We start from the raw sequence: 21387 nt of genomic DNA on the forward strand, positions 1-21387 counted from the left end.
AAATTTTCCTCGGTGGACGGAGATTTCCTACAACGGAAGAACTGACAGCCGAATTGGAGAGGTATTTTGCAGGCCTGGAGGAATCTCATTTTCGAGATGGGATCCAAGGCATTGGAACATCATCGCTGGACCAAATGCATTAGTCTACAGGGAGACTATGTTGAAAAATAAAAGCAGTTCCACCGAGGTATGACACTTCTTTCTAGTACATTCCGAGAACTTTTCAAACTACCCTCGTATAATGCAGTTCCTTGCAACTGCAACATTCATTGCATTAACTTCCACACCTCGTACTTCTTGTGTATTCAGGAGTTTGACATTCATATTATTCCAAACGATTTCATTCTCAGCGTAAGTATGAACACTTTAAGCTCGGCCTCAAAACAGAGTATAATGCATTTTATGCAAAAAAGTAATCATTGTGAGTGCAATTGGGTTTCTGGTCCATGATGACAACAACACCATGGAAGCAGGAAGCTATCTTGTACATATGTTAAATAAATATTGATAGAAAATGCAAGAACCAATTCCATTTCTTTAGTTTAGTAAATTTCATCTTGTCTTTGCCACGTCTTCAGAATAGACACATACTGTAGAAGGCAAAGGCTATAGTTTACATTAAATTGCATAAGGCTAAAGTTGATTGGTTCGCTCCCACGGGTGACATTGCACGAAAAAAGGGAACTACGTAGCGTTAAAACGAGTGTAACGTTAAGTAAGAAGGTTCTGTTATACTAAGTGAACATACTTAGCAATTTTCTATATTGGGTCAAGTTATTCCTCAAGGATTTGTTTTGGAAATAAGAAAACAAAGTAGAAGAACACTCGCACGACAGTAAGTGGTTGTTCTAAAATACATAATGCACATCATACCAGGTTTGAATTCTGAAAGGACACAATAGCACAAAAATAATCTTTTTGTTCTTGTGAAGGTAAATTGTATGTGCACAGCGACCTCTTTACTGGTGCAAGCTATGTCTCTCTTCAGGCATTCCTCCAATCATAGATATCAGAATCTGAATCTTCCATGGATAATAGCCTTGCAGTCAATTCAGAAGGTTTATTTAAGTTTCCACCATCTTTTACAGAAACTGCTGGTCACCATCGAAAAAAAATACTAGGACCCTCATCTTCTTCAAGTGCGTTCTAAGTTGCCAATGTCCCCTGTACATGACTCCTGAAGAAAGGTTAATGAAAGAGGTTTTTATCGCCTTGCTTTGCTAAGGCGTCAGCAAACTTCCTCGTTTGCAGTCATTTTAATTACTTGATAAATCATAATTTTTTTTTTTTAAGGAGATTCCCCAAAATTGAGGTTTTTCTCGCCAAATATGTTTTTTCTCCAATAAACTCTGTCCTCGGCATCACTTTCCGTCAAACCATGGCCAGTCATGTCTATATCGACTATAGACCTCCAAGTAAGTCTCGGGCGTCCTCTCCTCCTTCTACCATCCGGTTCCCATTCCAAAACCTGTTGGAGCAACCTTTCTGGAGCCATCCTTTTAACATGGCCAAACCACTGGAGTCGTCTCTCACAGATAACTTCTAGCACCGACTTCTGGACATTCATAATCTCCCGGATCTTATTATTCGTTACTTTTTCTCTTCGGGATTTTCTCGCAGATCTGCGCCAGAAGTCCATTTTGGTAGCTACCAGTTTTTTCTGTTCTTGCGACCCAATTGACCATGTCTCGCAACCATACAACAATACACTTTGTACTAGGGCATTATAAATCATTGTTTTGGTGCTGTCAAGAATATTTCTGCTCCATAATACCGGATTTAGAATAGCAATAGCCTTCCGACCCTCAGCAACCCTTCTTAATACATCTTTTTTGGAGGATCCATTCAATTCTAGAACCGACCCAAGGTACTTAAAATGATTCACATTTGTTACATTTTTATTTCCAATTATCAGGCATCCTCCATCCGTGGTCATATATTCACTTTTTCGGAAATTTACCTTGAGTCCCCACTTCTCGTACTCTTCTATCTGGTACACATAAATAAATCATAATACTTTTTTAAATAAAATGTAGTCATAGAGCGGGATTCGAACTGAGGATTTCCACTTACAAAGCCACGCTCTTGACCACTAGACTAACACCTTGGAAAGATATTCTTAGGTCAAGAAGTCTTGCATACAGGGGTACATTAAAATGATGTGATGATTGCTTTTATTTGATGATAAAACAAATTTATCCTGATTCACCCACAACCATCACATTACACTAAATTTTTTTAAATCTTCAATTATTATTATTTTTGTTCTTGGCGTCACCAATAACATTTTTTGCAGTCAGAGGACCTCCCAAAACGTGTATTTCTGGTGGAAAATTAATAGTGAAAACCGATTACGAATATGAATGACAAAATTGAATATAAAAATATTTTTCTATTCCTAATTTAAATTTAAATTTTTATGTGTACTTATGGACTGAATGTTCACTGTAAACTAATTTGAATTTTTTGTAATAAAAATGGATTGTTTTTGTTTTATAAATAATATGTAATATGGATTTCATTATTACTTTTTTCGCCCGGTTTTTTGGGAAAACAGAGTTTTTTTTTTTTCATTTTACACGATTTTTTCGTTTTCGTCTCGGTTTTCTAAGGAACGTATCTACCGTATAAAAAAAGAGTTGGGTAGGTATTTTTATTTTCTAATTTAAGGCGCTTCAACATCTATGGTTATTGGTGTTCGAAGCTTTTTTTTCAACGCACTGCCGGCCTCTGAACGGTTTTCTCTCTTTACAGACAACACTGGTCCATCACCAGTTCTGTGACAGCTCACTGTAAGAAACTCCTAGGAAGAGAGAAAAATCTAAGGGCCAGCAGCTGGATTCGAACCTGGAAAATGCTAACCAGTGAATTAATCCCTACCTTCAAAACTTCATCTTTAAAATTTTGTTTTCTGTTAACCAATTAGAGAACAATTAATTGTAATTTTTATTTGGGACTCTTTGATTAAAAGTCCCAAGGATTCAATTAAAGGAATCAATATTTCCACGAATAAATTTGCATTTCGATTTTCCATCGCACATTTAAAAGGTTCTATAGATTATAAAGAGTTTTGGTAAGTTCTAAAAATGCCTACAAAAAAAAAAATCAATTTAACCAGGAATAAAGTTTAAAATAAAAGTGATAAGCTTACAATATAATGCAGTAAAAAACAGAATAATAAAAAACGAAGAAGTAGATTAATGTTAGTAAGAAGTTTAGAATGATGCTAACAGCAGCGGCGTAGAGCGCCTGCCTACGAGATATCGGCATTGTTCTAACTTCTTACAAACTAACTTTTACAAAATAACGATTTCCGCCCAAGACTCCATTAAAACGATTTGCGTTGAAATTGTATTTTGCGAAATTAAACTTAAGTTTTATTTATATATAAATTAACCATTTAATCTCTTACATTTCTTTGGCGATGTACAAACTTGAAAGCTTTAAGCAAAGTATCTATAAGAGATAATGCATACAACTTGTTTGTAACTTTAGGTATTACCACAAAGCATTCATGCATACATGTTGTTAAATTAATAGGAATATCTTACATCTTTGTACAGCAAACTTATCTATTAATACGAGGCGTGTTTTTTAAGTAAGTACCGTTTTTATAATTTAAATATGGAGAATATCCAAATGGGGAGATTATTCGAAATGAATTGAATAAATATTTATTACAATAAGTATATACATAAAATAAATATAGAAGTGTAAATGTATAAAACATTTCAACCTTCTTAACTAAGTGAAGAAAGAGAAAAGTTAGGTGAGGAGGATTGGAATGCAGGGAAAAAAGGAGAGGAAAAACCTGCAGCTAGTGTAGAGAGCTAGAGTAGGATATGTTTTAGTCTTCTGTGTCCTTTATGTTGTAGAAGGATCTGTAGGAGGCTATGTCGCGGCATAGTGGATTGGGATGGCAGTCTAGGATGGAAAGGAGTTTTAGCAGACGATTTTGGATATAGGAGTGTACCAGGGAATAATGGATGCAGTCTCCGTGGAGTGAGTCAATTCTAGTGCGTCGTGGAGAGTCTGTTGCGAGTCTCAGAAATTTGTTCTTGCGTTGCCCTGGAGTTTCTTGATGTTGCTACTACAAGTCCAGGCTCCAGGCGGAGCTGGCGTAGAGCAACATCGGCCTAATGACCCACTTTGTAAAGGAGTAGTTTGTTGGTCTACAGTCATTTTGGAGTCACGTAAGTGTAGAGGAAATAATAGTCGTGTAGTCCAGTTTGCCTGAGTTTACTTTGACCTGAACGTGTGTAGTGAAAGTCAGTTTGTTAGTCCAAAGTTAGGCCTAGGTACTTAACGTGGGTAGTACCACGGAATGAGAGTGTTATTATGTCTGATTTGTCGGTTAAAAGAGGGTCTGCGTTTGGTAAAGAGTATGGCGTTAGTCTTGTCGTGGTTAATTTTAATTTTCAATTTTGGCTGCAGAATATTGTTAGCCTGTCTATTGCAAGAGTAAGTCTGTTGGTGATGGTGTCCATTCTGCAAGATGACGTGTAAAAGGCCACGTCAACACTTACAAGGCAAGGTTGACTTGAGGAGGTTTGGGTAGAAGTTTTATGGAGGTGATAAACAGTATAGGACCTAGGATGGAACCTTGGGGAACGCCTGCTGCGATTGGATAGGGGTATGAAGAGAGGGACATTATTCTTTTAGTGCAGCAACTTAGTTCAAATATTTAGGGACCATTTTGACTGAAAAAAAATGAACTTGAAGAAGACATAAAGGCTAGGATTGCTGCATCCTGTCCAAAATGATGTCGCGAAGAGCTAAATTGCTAGTTTACAAAACCATTATCCGACCGGTAGTTGCCTATGGCTGTGAAGCGTGGGTATTGACCAAGAATAATGAGCGCCTTCTAAATAAATATTTGGGAAAGAAATATTTTAAGAAGGATAGTTGGTCCTGTAAAGGTAAATAATATTTGGAACATCAGAACTAACAATGAGCTTCGAGACTTATATGGCGAACCAGATCTGGGTCTGTATCATTAAAGCCGCCAGATTAGGACACGTAGAAAGGAATGCCCGAAACAAGAATCCCCCCAAAAAATGGTTCTATGGAATTTCAGGTGGAAGAAGTAAAAGAGCAGGTCCTCGCTTGTGATGGCTGGATGATGTAGAAACAGATATTAGAAGACTGGGAGTCAGAAGATGGCGTCTCCTTGCTTTGGACAGGGACGAGTGGAATGCGGTGTTGAAGGAGGCCATGGCTTTAACAGCGCCTTATAGTAGTAGTAACCGTTTTCCTACTTTTCTACATAATTGCCACTAATATTAAGGCACATATAAAGGGGCAGATGTTGGTCTAGTGGTCAAGAGCTTGGCCTCGTGTGTAGGAGATCGCCAGTTCGAATCCAGCGTAGGACTACTTTTTATTTGTTAGAAAATATTGTTTATAGTAATGTATGAGCTTCCGCCTTCGTCCACTCAACACCTAATTGGTAGTTGGACGTTAAGCCCCGCCTTAAAAAAAAATAGGCGAATTATTTACTTTACTTTATTAAGGCACTTATCGTATCGTACAAAAACCCAATAGAAGTCTGTTGCCTGATTCGACAAACACTGTAACATGGTCGTTTTGAGCTAATCAACGTGGTCGTGGTCATCTTCAAATGCAGAAACCGTGTGGTATAGTACACTTGGGTAGCGTCTGTTCTCTTTCACGTTTTTCTGTCATCTTTCTAGCACCAAATCTTCAGTAATGACCTGAAGGTCCGCCAAAATTTTGCTTCATATCATGAACATTCGTGTGGTCATTTTTAAAAAGATGTCTTCATAACGTCTTCTCCAAAAAAACTTCATTGATCTCATGATGAATTTCAGCCCCTTTTTTGTCACACCTTTAGCACACTGAGTAAACAAATAACAACGCGTTATTTCAACTGTCGGCGGGCTTCTAAATCGGCGCAGGCATTTTAATTACTCACAAACCAAACGTAAATATGGTAGAATGTTTCCATAATAGCGTCCAGTTTCTTCCAGACAGATGTATAGGTACACAGCGCACATACACCAAATGTAGACCGCAGTACTGCAGCGGCAGTATTTCAAAACGGTACATACTTCTGGAGGAAGTCTGATTTTGTTTTTTGGTCTTTTTTTTTGAGAAGGGTTGAGGTAGGTTGTAGAAAATAACATTTTTTTTTTGGAAGGGAAGAGGTACTCACTATACAAATTAATTCTCCAAAAAACTTACCTATAACTGTTAAGTTGATTTTAGAATTTCGCGTTGGGGAATTCCTAAAATCTACTCTACATCGGTATATGCCCTCGTCAGACAGACGAAGATCGTCCACTCTAAGTTGAGCAGTTTCTGTAGCAGTTCTAAAGAAAGCTCGTTCGCCGAACGCTGTTGGTGAGGACCATAGTTTTGCCTGACCATACTGGCGTCCACGTACATCAAAACTGAAAAAAAATAAATAAATATATAAAATATTCGCAATTTTATGACAATTATGGTAAGTGAGTTGATAAAATATTTTACGAATTCAAAGAGTGGTGATAATTGTGAGTTAATTAAAAACCTGCCATATTTCCCCATATAATTGCAAGACTGACTGAACAAAAAATGCAAGAATGATTTTTAATTGAATAATAACGAGAACACTTAAATGATTGACTTAAATTGGTAATTTTTAAAAATTCAATACTCTTCCAAACAGACAGTTTTTGAGTAATTAAAACTTCATTTATTATAATATATAAGTCACAACTGATATGAAAGTACTACAACCCAATAACAGTACCAGCTGATTAGTGGAAATACAGGACAAAGCTTTATTTTCTCCGTAATAAACACCTGATTGGTTGAAATAATTGAAATGGTGCAAATGAATGATTGGTTAAAATTATGCTAATCAATGATTGGCTGAAATGATATCAATCAATGGACTAGTTGAAATATTGCAAATTGATTGGATTTTGAGTTGGTTAGTGAAATTATAATAATGATAACAAAAAATAAAAATAAAATAAATAAATAAAACCCTGTAACTTCGGGGGCAGAACAGGGTCACATTGTCTTAGGGCTTGGCGTATGAGGCCCAGACTAGGAGCACGACAGAAATGGCTACCTTAGCAGCAGAATTAGCTGTAAGAAAAGATCAACTTCAGTTAAAAAGGCACTATGCGAAGATTATGTGCCGAAAAAGTATTATGATGTAGAGGTAATTCTTGTACGCTGTAAAGTTTATTACAGAGAACGCCCCCGTATACAAACTGAAACAAAATAACTGAAGAAGAAGAAGGAAGTCTTCAGCACGTTGTGAAGATAGACATGTTGAAACAAGTACTGCTATTTTGGTGCAGAAAGATTATGAATGATAATTCAAAACCAATCAATTTTTGGAGAAGTAACAAAAATGAAATAACCATTTTATTTTTGAATTATCATTAATTAACTTTGATGGAAAATATCCTCCATTATGTAATTAATATAAGATTGTCAATAATATTAGACGTGTAGATTCATCATAAATTAGGCATCTCTGATTCGGGGGACAATTTCGAACAATTTTTGTATCGATTTTAGGCAGGCATCTACCTATTGTACTTTTTTTACTTCTGTGTTTATTGCTACTGTATTTTTTTACTTCCGTTTTATTAAATAATAATTGTTCAAAACTAAAATGGTTACTTGTCTTTTTGTTCCTTCTCCAAAAATTGACATACGAGTGAATTAATAATTTGATATCAGCGAAATAGTCTGTTACGCAACATCCCAGTTTTCTGCATTTACACCCCTCTGTTCGGGGTAGGGTTTTATTAAAAACCAAAAAAAATCCATATGATCTTGAAGCTCAATAAATGCGCAACTTTTTCTGTAATTGGGTGACTCCTTGATTCATTAATCATTGAATAAATACAGTTGAAAATTTTAACAAAAATCATCGAGAACGAATTTTTTAGACATTAAAGTAAAAATTTCATTGTTTATAAGAAAGGTTTTGAGGGTCTAGGTTAAGCCGATTTACAGAAAATTTAATGCTCTTCCGTTTGGAATCAGCGGATTTGTTGTAGGATAAAGGATAGAAAATTTACAACCGTTTTTATGGTGGAAAACGCGGAATATCGACGGAAAAGTTAAAAATGCAAATATCTTGGGACACTATTGAGAATCGGGCCATAGTGAATAGAATATTTTTTTGTTGCACTTGAGCTGCTGAATCACCTCTAGAAGTTTCGATCTCTTTTCTCCGCGAACACCCCGTATATGATGCCAGGATGCCTACACCAATTAGGCGCATCAAAATTGCCAAAAAAGTAATTTACAAAGCACTTTGTGAAATGCTTTTTGGCTACGAAGCACCTATTACAAATTGAAATCGTTTCTTACTAATGTCGAGTACTAAACTGACGTGGGTCTCTTCTGTTTGTTTCAAATTTTTCGTTTTATTTTACATTCTTCAGTTTTCGCCAGCCATATGAACTGACTTATACAGTTTCTATATTGTTTTCGAGTTCACTACATTAAATCTTTCTCGAATATAACTTTTATAGAATACTTTACTGCTTGCGAAGAGGTGTATGCAGTCTATTGTGTACTTATACGAGTACATAGTACATGTACTGGGTGTTCATTTTAAGACGGCTCAAATGCATTTCACGCTTAAACGGTTAATCTGAGCGAAAAATGGAAGAGGAAAAATTTGTTGCCCGTCACCTCTAGTTTCAGAATATGTGACTTGATTTTAGATTCCTTCCCGTATACGCGGCTGAATGATCAAACTTATTCCTTAATTTATCAAATAATGCACTTTACTCAACTTGTGAAGCAATGTACTGTGCCTTCAAAAGTGTCTCCTCTGGCTGACAAGCCAGGTTAGCCAGGAGGTTATCAACTGCTCTCTGTATCTGAGGAGGTACCTTTCAAGTCACTGTACGTACAAGTTGAGTAAAGTTGATCTTTACATGAAAGATATTGATCTCTCAAATATGTGGCAGGAGGTTTCCAATGTTTTTGGTAATTAAACGCAACTCTCCCAAAATTACTAAATAATTATTAAACCTTCTTGTTTGGAACAGATGTAAAATTAATTTTTAGCCATTTTGTGTATGTTTGAGAACATCTAAAGCTCTTAACATTTGATTATTGCTTAGAAAAATCACTCGGAAAACTACTTATTTCCCGATATTAAGAAAAATACTAGCTTTACTGCCTTGGCAATATTTTCAGTAGAAAGGAGATGAAAAAATACATAGAAATGACCTATCGCGTGCTCTTCTTTCTCTTTGATAACAAGTTAAAAAAATTGAAATATGATTAATAAATATCCAGATTTTGAAATGGCCTACCACCTTTAATTTTGAAGATATCGAATTGCGGTTTCCGATTTCTTTCATAACTTTTTATACTCTTTAAAACTGTGTATATGAAAATGGGGGTCAACTGTAAACCCTCACTTTTGGTCGCGCGTCAGCCGTGTATACGGGCAGAAATCTGCAATCAAGTCACATACGAGTATTCTGAAACTAGAGGTGACGGGCAACAAATTGTTTCCTCTACCATTTTTTAGCTCAGATTAACCGTTTAAGCATGAAATGAATTTGAACCCTCTTAAAATGAACATCATTGTATAATACTTTTAATGCATGTTTCTTTTCTTTAATTTGCTTCTTTTTTAGAAATAGACCTCACAATAATCTGTAATTAGTCTTATTTCTTTATTCTATGGTTCTGTACAAACTCTCATCTCTCTAATTACCTGAACTAGTCGGCCGATTAGTCTGGCGCTCAACACATACTAACCATTCTAATTAAAACAAACGGCAAGTCTAGCTTAGTTTATAATATCTTTGAAATCCTCCAGAGACTCTCTCAGCGTGGCGTTAAGTGTTTGTCTCTTACTCTGGAGTCCCTTGCTAACACTTCCTTGTGTTGGCCCTTTCTTCAACTACAAAATGCCAAAATAGTAGTATTGGGGCACAATTCTTACACTCTTCAAGTTCTTCGTGAGTTACCGTCACATTTTTCGTGTCTTTCTGTATTTTTATCTTTCTTCACTCATCTGAGCCACTTCCTTTTGAAATTGGTGACCGAAGTTAACCATTTCTCTTTCTGTTCTTAAAACCTGCCTCTTCCATCACATAGTTCTACTGCAGTTGGCATAATTTTTTTTCTTTTTTTGCAAATAATATTTTAATTAAAATTGTACGATATACGATTCCCATTTGTATAGATTCTAAGGTAATCATTTAATTCATTGACAGCCACATTGAACCATTACTTTTGTACTAGTAATTATTCACAAGAGACCTACGTGGCTGTACAATGACACCGATGAATCATTCATCGATGAACATATAGAGAGCTGCTTCTGTTCTAATACACTCTGCTACAAGTAAAGAAATTATTTGTTTGATAAAGGAAACATCATAAGATAAAATATAAACTAAATCTCGATATTTAAGCAATCCTTGGTCATGTTTGACACTAAACCTACCGTCATTTATGCATAACTATTCCTACCGTGAGCGGTCAAATGACCGGACTTCAAAATTACTTAAATTGCTTATTATTGACTGAAGATAATAATTATTTAACAATGAAAAAGCTTAGTTTCTTTTGTTTAAAAATAAATCTCGTAGATTTTACTCTTTATTGCACCATTTTTTATAATTATAGGCTTCTCAATTGCATATTTCCCGCATACGTATTTTTTACAGTTTAGACAGCATTTTTTAGTCTTATTGCCTTTGCAGTATCTTATTTGGCTATTTTCCGACCATTTGTTCGTGTACTAATATTTGTCATGTTTTTCCTTGAAATTTCACTTCCGGTAGTTTTTTTTATACCAAATCCACGCATTTACCCCGGGGCTAAGTCTAGGATATTGAAAGCTATTTGTTGAGGTCATCTCCGAGATTTTCCACGGTTATATTTCCTCCTCGAGCTGGATACATTTCTGCTAATTTCAGAGCGACCAACTCCCCAAGCGGTACTGAAGGTTCTCTGCTTTCACATTTTCCCAAATATGGAAAGCCTTTTATTGCATCGAACGCTAGCCAAGATTTGATACCAAATTTGTCCGGTTTATTTGGCATGTACTGAGTAAATCTGCATTTTGACTTTGTTGGGAACAAGAGATATATGCTCTTGGTTAGAACAGTTTTGACTGTTCTCTACCAATTTGTCCCAAAATTTAGAAATCAAAGCAAATTTATCAGTTTGTAAACGATTATTTCTTTGATCCACTCGAATAAACCTCATAATTTCTGTCTTAACATATGTATCTGTTCACAGTGTTTGAGAAGAATGCTCGTCCCTATTTTTGTTCCAGTGAAAAGGGCAATATCGTACATTTTTCGCCTCATAAGCACCACATGCAAACAATAATCCGATAAATGCATTATCAAATTGAGTTTTCGAGAGAATTCTGTTACAAAAAATAAAAATAAATAAATAAAATAAAATATTAAAATAAGTAAATAAAATGAAAATATTCAGCCGGTCAAATGACCGGTCCCCGTAGTTAAGACGGACTACAAATTTTTCTTAAAAATCAAATATTAGGAAAAGAAGTGAATATTAGATAAACAATTGTATACATATTTTAGGAAAAGTCGTGAAGTTTAATGGCGGTATGATAACGCAGTAATTAGAAAATTTAAACCAAATTTAAAAAACGGTAGGTTTAGTGTTAAAAAAATAGGTCCTTAAATTTCCTTTTGAAAGGAATCCAACCATCCTAAGAAGTTGTTAGGATGCGCAGTATTCATGCGCAGTAAGAAGAAAAAAATTAAAGAAAATCCGTATGATTTGTTCTTGTGACAAAAAAAAATATATCGATTCAGTAAAGTGGTATAATCGATCTCCATACCCACACTAACGGATACTTTTAGTAAAAACGCTAAATCTTAAATCTGCTTAGTTCTAATTAGAAGAAAAAGAGTATATTTTTTCTTCTATTTCTATTAATTTGAATACACGATTGCGGTAAGTGTTTGTGAGATTACAGAACTGATCTCTAACATCATTGTTAGATTCTGGTAGAGTAGTTAGTGATGTGTAAGACAAACTGCTCTGTAATTAGTAAGCTAGTTCTATCACAAACACTGCTGTTAAAGTATCACTGTGCAGATACAATATTCTTTGTGTCATGATAGTGAGGAGATTATGCAGCTAAGATAGTTTGTGTTGTTAACCATACTCTTCTGTCATTATATAAATCTTCTTAATCTAGCTTGATGTTAACTATACTTACAGATATACAATATATATACTCGGCGCCTCAGTAGCCGAGCGGTTTGAGGCGAGACCTGTAAAGCTAATATATATTGTACTGGGTTCGATTCCCCGGTCCTAGGTCTTGGATTTTATTTAATGGTTAATAAAAGAAATTTACAGTAAAGTATCTTTGCTAGTCGTCTCCGTCCACGACACCTAATTGGTTGTTGGACGTAAAGCCTGCCTGAAAAAATAGGCATTATTTTAATAAACAGGGTGTACTCGGTTTGAAACTTCAGGAGGTGATTCAGCAGCTCAGATGCTACAAAAAAATATTCTATTCACTTTGGCCTGATTCTCAATAGTGTCCCAAGATATTTGCATTTTCAACTTTTCCGTCGATATTCGCGTTTTTTCACCATAAAAACGGCCGTAACTTTTCTATTCTTTATCCTACAACAAATCCGCTTATTCCCAAACGAAAGAGCATTAAATTTTAAGCAATTTCACCCTGGATTGAGCTTGATTGTTCAACGATTTTTTGATAGCATTTCCAACTTCGTATTTGTGTTAATGTGAATTTAGTGCTGTGTTAACGGTGCTAACTAAGATGAGAAATCTTAGTTAATATGTTTTGCATGTATACTGACGCGGGTGACTTACGGCTGTTTTTTTGAGTAAATTCGAGCCTGATATCAACAAACTTGTTAAAAATCATCAGATTCATCCTTCACATTAGATTAGTTTTAAAATTTAAATTGAAATTTTGGTTTTAATTTGAATAAATGTTTTTCTAAATATTATTTATAAAGTTTCGCTTTATTACTCTCGCTAGAACAGTCACATTTAAATTGTAAGATTGAACTCAGAAACAGTATAAGACTCTTATGGCACGCTATAATTAAATTAAAGTAATAATTGCGATTGTGATTTTTAAGATGTGGTAAAGTTAAAAAATTTGGGGGCGCTATGAAATAATTGATTTTCAAAGTGGGCGGTACATGAAATACGTTTGAGAGCTACTGCTGATAACCAAACTGATTATTCTCTAATTTTTAATGAAAGTCCGCAACCGATTAGGGATACAATAAACATGCGCACTACAACGGATATAAATCGGTGGTATTATCCCCTACTGCCAACTTAACCATATTTTCAACATTTATATAAATTTGGTGTACGAATTGTGGATGTATAGTCGATATTGTGGGTAATTACCACTTTAAAACTACCATTGTTTTTGTAATGTACCGTCCAACTCTTGTATGCTGTTGAAGAGGGTTTAATATGTTGAAGATCTAACCACATATTAAACAGTTTTACACAAGTTTAACTTAAATAAAAACTTGTGAAAAATCATTAAAATTCTGCAAGATTGCATCAAGATTGCAAGTATTGGACAGCATACATAAGAGCACGCTCTGCATGGCATCATGAAACACAATGTAACATACAGCAAGTGTGATGCCTACGATGAAGCCAAAAAATATGAACACTCCACGAAGGTTCTGGCACATCTCATTAATCGTCATATGGCGTGTCGCGCCTAGTGTCCGCTGGATCATCTGATGACGTCACGCTCGCATCTTCGCCAAGCGTTGCCAGAATACAGACTAAGCACGCGAATCAAGAATTTGTCTTCATAAAGTTGATACTATACACTTTTCATTGTACTCTTAATAGTTGTAGTAGTTACTGTCTACTTAAAAGCACATCTCTTTTGAAAATAATATTCGCCTAAAATCTGCATCAACACTATCATGAATTTCATTTACAGCAGTTCGCGTAAATAATTTTTTTTATATATAAACTTGCAGTTTTTACGGTTACTTCTGTTTTACAAACCAGTTTCATTGGACATTAATACTTCTTCTAAATATTTTAGATAAAGTAATCTCCTATTTAACAACCAACTAGGTATCGTAGTCGGAGGTGGAAGCTCATACTTTACTGCAAACAATTTTTTTCTAACAAATAAAAAGTAGCCGTACGCGGGATTCGAACTGGCGATCTCCTGCACACAAAGCCAAGCTCTTGACCACTAGACCAACATCCATCTCCCTTTATTTTAGATAGTGGTAGGTAGTTTACGCTTCTCGCTTAGATCTAATACTAATCTTTCCGTTTCACCTACACTTAGTGCCATCATGTTATCTACAAAGCAAAGTTTCTGCTTTTGTTATTAGCATGTTGTGCATCTTCAGGGCATCTTGTTTCATTTAATATTCTAGTTATCAAGTTCCGAATAGTCAGCGTACATTATTTGGGGACCTGTAGTTAATATTAGGAGATGATTATTAATTTAATAAATATAATTATTAATATCCACCGTTAAGAATTTTTTTTTTCAGCAAATAAATTTCGTCAACTCTATTTTTATCTTAAAGGACCTGCTGAGACCTGAACACTTGAAGTAAGAGAGATAGAGATTCATCTCATTTTGGGCACATATTTCCAAAGAGTTTGAAGAAGGCTCGTTGTCAGTGTAAGAGCGGAGGAAATGGTACGAGATGGGAAAACGGGGGAATAAAACTTGATCCTGCCACTAATGAGAGCCTTCTGAACTGGGTGGTAGAAGTCGGTAGCGATCCTTATTTATATTTACACCTGCGTGACTTTTCTCCAAGCCTGCTCCAGTAGATTGACGTACATCACTTGTATTTGTAAAAAAAAAAATAAAAAATAAAATAAAAATGTAGAGTTAGGACTCTTTAATCAGGCAATCTTAACGTCTAGTACAAGCCTTCCGGAATCCGTACTACTCTATTTAATGCATTTTTTGTTTTGTTTTTAAGTTTACAGTGGCACTACAGTCTAAAATGAACTGCATACAGCTATCCTTCTCTATTCTGCTCCATCTTCTTACATCGACCTTGGTAAGATCCTTCTGATCTTAAAACAGAGTTTTATGGAACCTGGGCCAACAACGGATCCCAGTCAAAATGGTTGCACTTTAATTGACAAATTTAGCGAGGTTATTGGCGCCCGGTGCTTTTTTTCAGAGCACGGCCGGCCTCCGGACAATGTTCTCTGGTTACAGACAACAGACTGTTCCTTACCGGACAGTGGAGCTGTAAGGAACTCCTAGGAAGAGAAATTCTAAGGGGACCAGTAGCTGGATTCGAACCAGGAATCTCCGCATGGGAAGCCAATACGCTAACCGCATAGCTAATCCCTTCCCTAAGAATACTGTTCCATACAGATACTAAGTAAGATGTGGCTTATTGTCCTCCAAAAATTGTGCCACCAACAATTATTGTTCACAAAAATATTTTTAAATGCGAGTAATTTTTTCTTTTTCTTTTTAGGCGCATCAAGTTAATGGCTGCCGGAGCTTTCTTTCAGAGCACTGCCAGCCCCCAAGCCGTGTTCTCTCGTATACAGACAATCATGTCCAGTGAAGAATCTCTTAGGAAGAGAAAATCTAAGGGATCTCCTCGTTGGAGACAATTAAATGGTTTTTACCTCATAAATGGCGTTCCAAATTTAATAAATTCCATTAAGAAACATATGGTGTGAAAGCAGATGAGTTTTTCTGGATGCTAATGGCAGTATCTATGTTTGGGGACAGAATGATGTCTTCGGCTTAGGGAAAAGGTAACTGTGCCAGGATGTCTAGGTAGGTCAGCCGTATAAACAGATCCGGAAGAGATAGAGGATAGACGAGGAAGAGCAAAAGATTTCTAGTAAGACTAAATAACGGATTGGAGTGGAATGATCCAAGCATAAGGTACAAAGATGGTAGGACGCTCTTAAGAGCTTGTACAGTAGCCCCTAGATGGCATATACCCTAATGTATAGCCTTGGATATATCTAGGATCATTCCAGGATAGTTGAAGGGCAGAGGCGATGGCACCAACAAAGCGATGCACTTGTACTGTCGAATGTCAACTCCTAAAACCAAACTGATAATGTCGTATATGTGAGAGAAGCTTTTACAATTTAATAATCTTTTTTTTTGTGAGGCTGCCCGAAAAGAATTGACGTCAGAGATTGTGGATTCGACAGAAGTGGGAGAAAAAGAGTTGGGAAAAAATGAATTAGAGAAAGAGAAAAATTTGCTTTTGTCTGCACGCCAGATTTTGGTTTGTAACTGAATTATTAAAAAGGTTATGAGTGGACACAATATTATTTCACGTTTTAATGAAACTAACTCGTGACTGTACGACGGATTAAGAAAAACACGTTGCTTTGTCAGAGCTGGGATTGTACCCTCAGTGGGTATTTAGGCAAGATTTAATTATACACGTTACCAAACCAGCAAACAATTACTTTTTACCATTTTAACAGGTAAAACAATTTGGGAAATTAATCCACAATTAGTTTAATATAAAGTATCCAAGCGCTACAATTATGACTAAAGGACAACACCTTCCAGGTTTGTGTTTATAATGGGCCAGTTAGAGGTTAATTAAATTAATTTCGTACAATAGAGAAAACGAAAATTTGGTTCTGAAACAATTTGAGTAATGTGTAGTCAAGTCTTTGATAAATTATGTTATTGTTAAAGGACTGAACTTGGGCCATCAACATTAACAAAACACTAATCCTGGGTAGAAGAATTTCCTCAGGCAATACTTAATTCTTCTGCACAAAGCTTCGTGTTCATCAGCTCCAACATTGTTGCAGACCGATGGCAAGGTTTGTAAATTAAGCAGTCAATTAAAGAAACAAATATCTCAATAAAGAAAAATTGAAGGAAACTAAAATTTACTATTTGATATTGGATAGAGTAACAAATATCTCAACAAAGAAAAATCGAAGGAAACTAAAATTTTGGTATTGGATAAAGTAAAATTGGACAAAAAAAAATAACAAGATGAAACTACCTACCTATAAAGCGGCTCCCCATCAGAGTCTTTAAACCAGAGGACCATGTAGACAGCGTCATCTTTGTCGCGGGCTGTAATGTCGCAAGGTAGAGCTGTTTTCTTGCCCATCACACCTTGCACTTCGGTTATCGGTACTGGAAAAAAACAAAAATATTTTAATGAAAGCAAATGTTAGTAATTTAAAAAACCAAAAAGTCAGGTATGGACATTCATGAAAATTCACACATTTAGACAGCATTTGAAATATATTAAGAAAATCTGAAAAACTGTCGTATGAGTTGATTAAAAGAAACTTGTCTTGGGTTAAAAACTTGAAAATACTTCTCCAGAAATATGATCCCAATTTTAATTTAGCTAATTTTGATTTAGAATGCATAATTAATTTGAATTGCAGATTTAATAAAATTTGTGATAAATTGCAATATAATTTTAAACAGAATTTAGTTATTAAAGCTAGAAACTCCTCTTCTGGAAGACTGTACAAGGAGCTGAGCTATGATTTAGGAGAAAATAAGTATGTGAACAATGAGTACTCTCTATATCAGATCTCCTGGATTATAAAAGCGAGAGGCGAACTTATGTATCTTAATTATAGATTTCTTTAGAGATGATGGAGGTTCCCTCTGTTCTTTGTGCGATATGTCCTTGCCAGAGAATACTTATCATTTTCTCGCTGAATGGCCGGTACTTAAAGAGTTACGCATTCGCATTCTGATTACAATTACATAGTGGAGTTAGGCCATGGTTAAGTCGCTTCAACTTCGGACCATGCTGGTGAGTATCAGCTCTCCATCATCCATGGTTTGCAGAAAGTTTGGGGGTTTTCGTCAATAAAATCTTCATCATTGTGTTTCCTTCTACTTCTCGGTCAATGAATTTAAATTAAATTATCAATTAAACACGCGCCCACAGAACAATCTGTAAAAACCACTTTTATCCTGGAGTCTCATAAAGGATATTACCGATGAATTTTCCAAATCAAAATTTTATACGATAACAATGCCTTCTTTTAGTACTGAAGAAGTAAAAATAATTTTAAATGACTTTAAATTAACCTTTCGTCGGGCATGTGATGGAAGCAAAACCACACGAAAAGCTGAGAATTCAAAAAAACAAACAAAACAAAAAACAAAACAAACAAACGATATTACAATGATTCCAATGCCTTCTCTATGAGAATGTCTGTGAAAACGAGCTAATCACTTTGGCTGTATTTTTTTTTTTTTTTTGTAAACAAAACAAACTTTGAAACAGCAAAATCTATCCAGCGCAGTTCTGATGAGTTATTTTACCAAAAGAGACGGCCTCTACTAAATCATGAAGGTATCTAATTATCAACATTATTAGAATTGTATAATTAATTGTAAGCGTAATTTGTGGTGGATATTTCTCAAATTAGTTGAAATTTTGGTAAAATATGGGAACTCCTTTAATAGAGGCAATTAAAGCACGTTTGTATAGAATTTGATATGAACGTAAAATAGCCAACGGCTATGAAATGCGTGTCTAATGCATTACATTGGCGTTTTGATTGAAAGCTACCACGTATAGTCACCAGTGCATGTTGAAATAGTCCATCGTCATGAGAATATATCTCGATTTGTACCCTATAATTAGATTCATAGTTGAACACAGCGTCTTGTGTTACTCGTATATCAACAGAAACCATTATAGATTTTGTTTAATATTTTAGACAGTAGAGAGGAAATTATAAAAAAAAATATATTTTACTTTGACGACGCTTCAGTTATTTATTCAATCATCATCAACGAATGAATTTTAGCAATGAATCAATTACGATACTTAAAAACAATTGATTTAAGTTTATAGAGAGTAATAAGTAATTACAGGAGGTAGGAGTGATTACACCTTGGAAATGAGATGTAATGTAATTACTTTTTTGTCTACTTTTTCAGGCGAGCTTTACGTCCAGCTACCAAATTAGGTGTCATGTACGGAGGCCACTAGCAAACAAACTTTATACTACAAAGTTCTCATATTAAGCATTAAATAAAAACTTAAGGCTTAGACAAGGGGAATCGAACCTACTACCATAATACATATTAGCTTTCCGGACCACGCCTCAAACCGTTCGGCTATCGTGGCACCTAATATAATTAGATAAAAATAGTTATTTGATAGAACGTATATTGGTTTTGAATGTGCTGCAGTTTATTGGTGGAATATTATAAGGTTAAGTTTAAAAAAATTTTTGTTTCTGAGTGTGGAATGACTTTAACTAGTTGAAAATATCGTTTTAAAAGGTTTCCAGCTAAAGTTACTGAATGGAAACTAAAGGAAACCAGCTTTTTCCCTGAAAATCTAACCTTACCTTCCTAACAAAAAATTACACCTTCTCACAAATTTAAGAGCAATTTTTTTTTTATATTTGATAAGCCTAGCTTGAATAACCTGGATAACCTTAACTAAGAAGGTAATTGAGATTACTCTACTGTTCCAGTAATTACGGTTGACGGCGATTTTTACTAAATTATGGAGTATTGCTTAAGCAGTAGAGTAGAGTTGCTTGGTTTTGTGTAGCAGAGATAAAGTAATAAAGACAAGTAACTACTATAAACAAGAACAGGTAACCTAAATGACTTGAACCCTTTTAAGTCATTTAGGTTACCTTGTTCTTGTTTATAGCAGTTACTTACTTTATTACTTTATCTCTGCGTATTTCAAGTCATTTAGGTTACCTTGTTCTTGTTTATAGTAGTTACTTACTTTATTACTTTATCTCTGCGTATTTTAAGTCATTTAGGTTACCTTGTTTATAGTAGTTACTTACTTTATTACTTTATCTCTGCGTATTTCAAGTCATTTAGGTTACCTTGTTTATAGTAGTTACTTACTTTATTACTTTATCTCTGCGTATTTCAAGTCATTTAGGTTACCTTGTTCTTGTTTATAGTAGTTACTTACTTTATTACTTTATCTCTGCGTACATAAAACCAAGCAACTCAACTCTACTGCTAAAGCAGTACACCATAATTTAGTAAAAATCGCCATCAACCATATTTACTGGAATAGTAGAGTAGAAACTAAATATTCTTAAACAACCTGTAACAATTAGCTATCAGGAAATGTGCATTCAACTTTATAAAGCACAAAAATGTTGATTGTTAATATTTAAAATGCATTCTAAAATGAAAAATGAAAGCATGTAAAATGCTAATTATAATTAAATAATTTAGATAATTTAGTAAACAATAGTAGAACAAATTGAAATAAAATTGAATCTTAATGATCCAAGTAAATAAGTACTGAAAAATTTACATAGAATATTCTTAAAGTTCTAACCTACACTACTGCTGCCAACACTGAATTTTTAAACAAAACGTTAGTTCACTACAATAAAAGAGTACAACAATGGAAGAGACATTTTGAAGAAAGTAAAAACTCACAGATGATGTGTAATATCACAGTACTTCCTTCTAGAATAGGAAAGAAACGGAAGAAAAAAACTATTGTCATTTTTGCGATAAAAAAAAATGATGAAATAAGCCTAAGTAAAATGTATTATTTATTTTCTGGAATATATTAATGGCTGTGAAAGTGTAGTTAAAGTGTTCTGCTTGCATAATGGCCTGTAAGCCAGGGATTACGGTGGCCCTACACCACATACTGGCTCTACACAGCCGATTTAATCAAATATTAAATTTTCCCAATATAGTCGCTTACAATCAGTTCGTTTCTGTTCACCTGTATGGCCTGTGATCAAATAATTGACTTTACTAAAGCCAGAGGAAATATATTAGCACACACTTCTTTGCTAAGCAAACATAATATTTATGCAGTTGATTACCGCTTGCACTGAAGAAACTGATACAAAACACCGACAGAGCCTGTTTTGGGATAGTGCAATGATTGTTTAGGCCAACACTAAATGTTACAACTAGGGTAGACTTTTTCTTTTTCATTCATTGCAAAAAACGATAGAAAACCTAGGAACTATCAGCTAGTTTGGGCAGATAAAGCGTGTTTTGGGATAGTGCAATGGCTATTTAGGCCAGCATTAAATGTTACAACTAGGGTAGACCTTATTCTTTTCATTCATTGCAAAAAACGATAGAAAACCTAGGAACTATCAGCTAGTTTGGGCAGATAAAGCGTGTTTTGGGATAGTGCAATGGCTATTTAGGCCAACACTAAATGTTACAACTAGGGTAGACCTTATTCTTTTCATTCATTGCAAAAAACGATAGAAAACCTAGGAACTATCAGCTAGTTTGGGCAGATAAAGCGTGTTTTAGGATAGTGCAATGATTGTTTAGGCCAACACTAAATGTTACAACTAGGGTAGACCTTATTCTTTTCATTCATTGCAAAAAACGATAGAAAACCTAGGAACTATCAGCTAGTTTGGGCAGATAAAGCG

The 21387-nt window shown here is 35.0% G+C and overlaps 1 protein-coding gene across 2 annotated transcripts in view; it reads right to left on the reverse strand.

Moving 5' to 3' along the window:
* side-IV (sidestep IV transmembrane protein) overlaps positions 1-17167 on the reverse strand; it is a 141657-nt gene extending 124490 nt beyond the window's left edge. Inside the window, exons 1-2 of one of the 2 annotated variants that reach the window (XM_074138817.1) lie at positions 17008-17166; positions 6205-6413 (exon numbers count right to left, since the gene is read on the reverse strand). In XM_074138817.1, coding sequence (XP_073994918.1) covers positions 6205-6413; positions 17008-17114 — 316 coding nt within the window. In that variant the 5' untranslated portion in view covers positions 17115-17166. Of the gene's footprint in view, positions 1-6204; positions 6414-17007 lie in introns of both variants that reach the window. The other variant, XM_074138818.1, reaches the window with a different exon arrangement.
* Between the last annotated feature and the right edge of the window lie 4220 nt (positions 17168-21387).

This window comes from Rhodnius prolixus, unplaced genomic scaffold (assembly GCF_049639745.1).
Source record: "Rhodnius prolixus isolate KJV_2025 unplaced genomic scaffold, Rpr scaffold_11, whole genome shotgun sequence".
NCBI lineage: Eukaryota > Metazoa > Arthropoda > Insecta > Hemiptera > Reduviidae > Rhodnius > Rhodnius prolixus.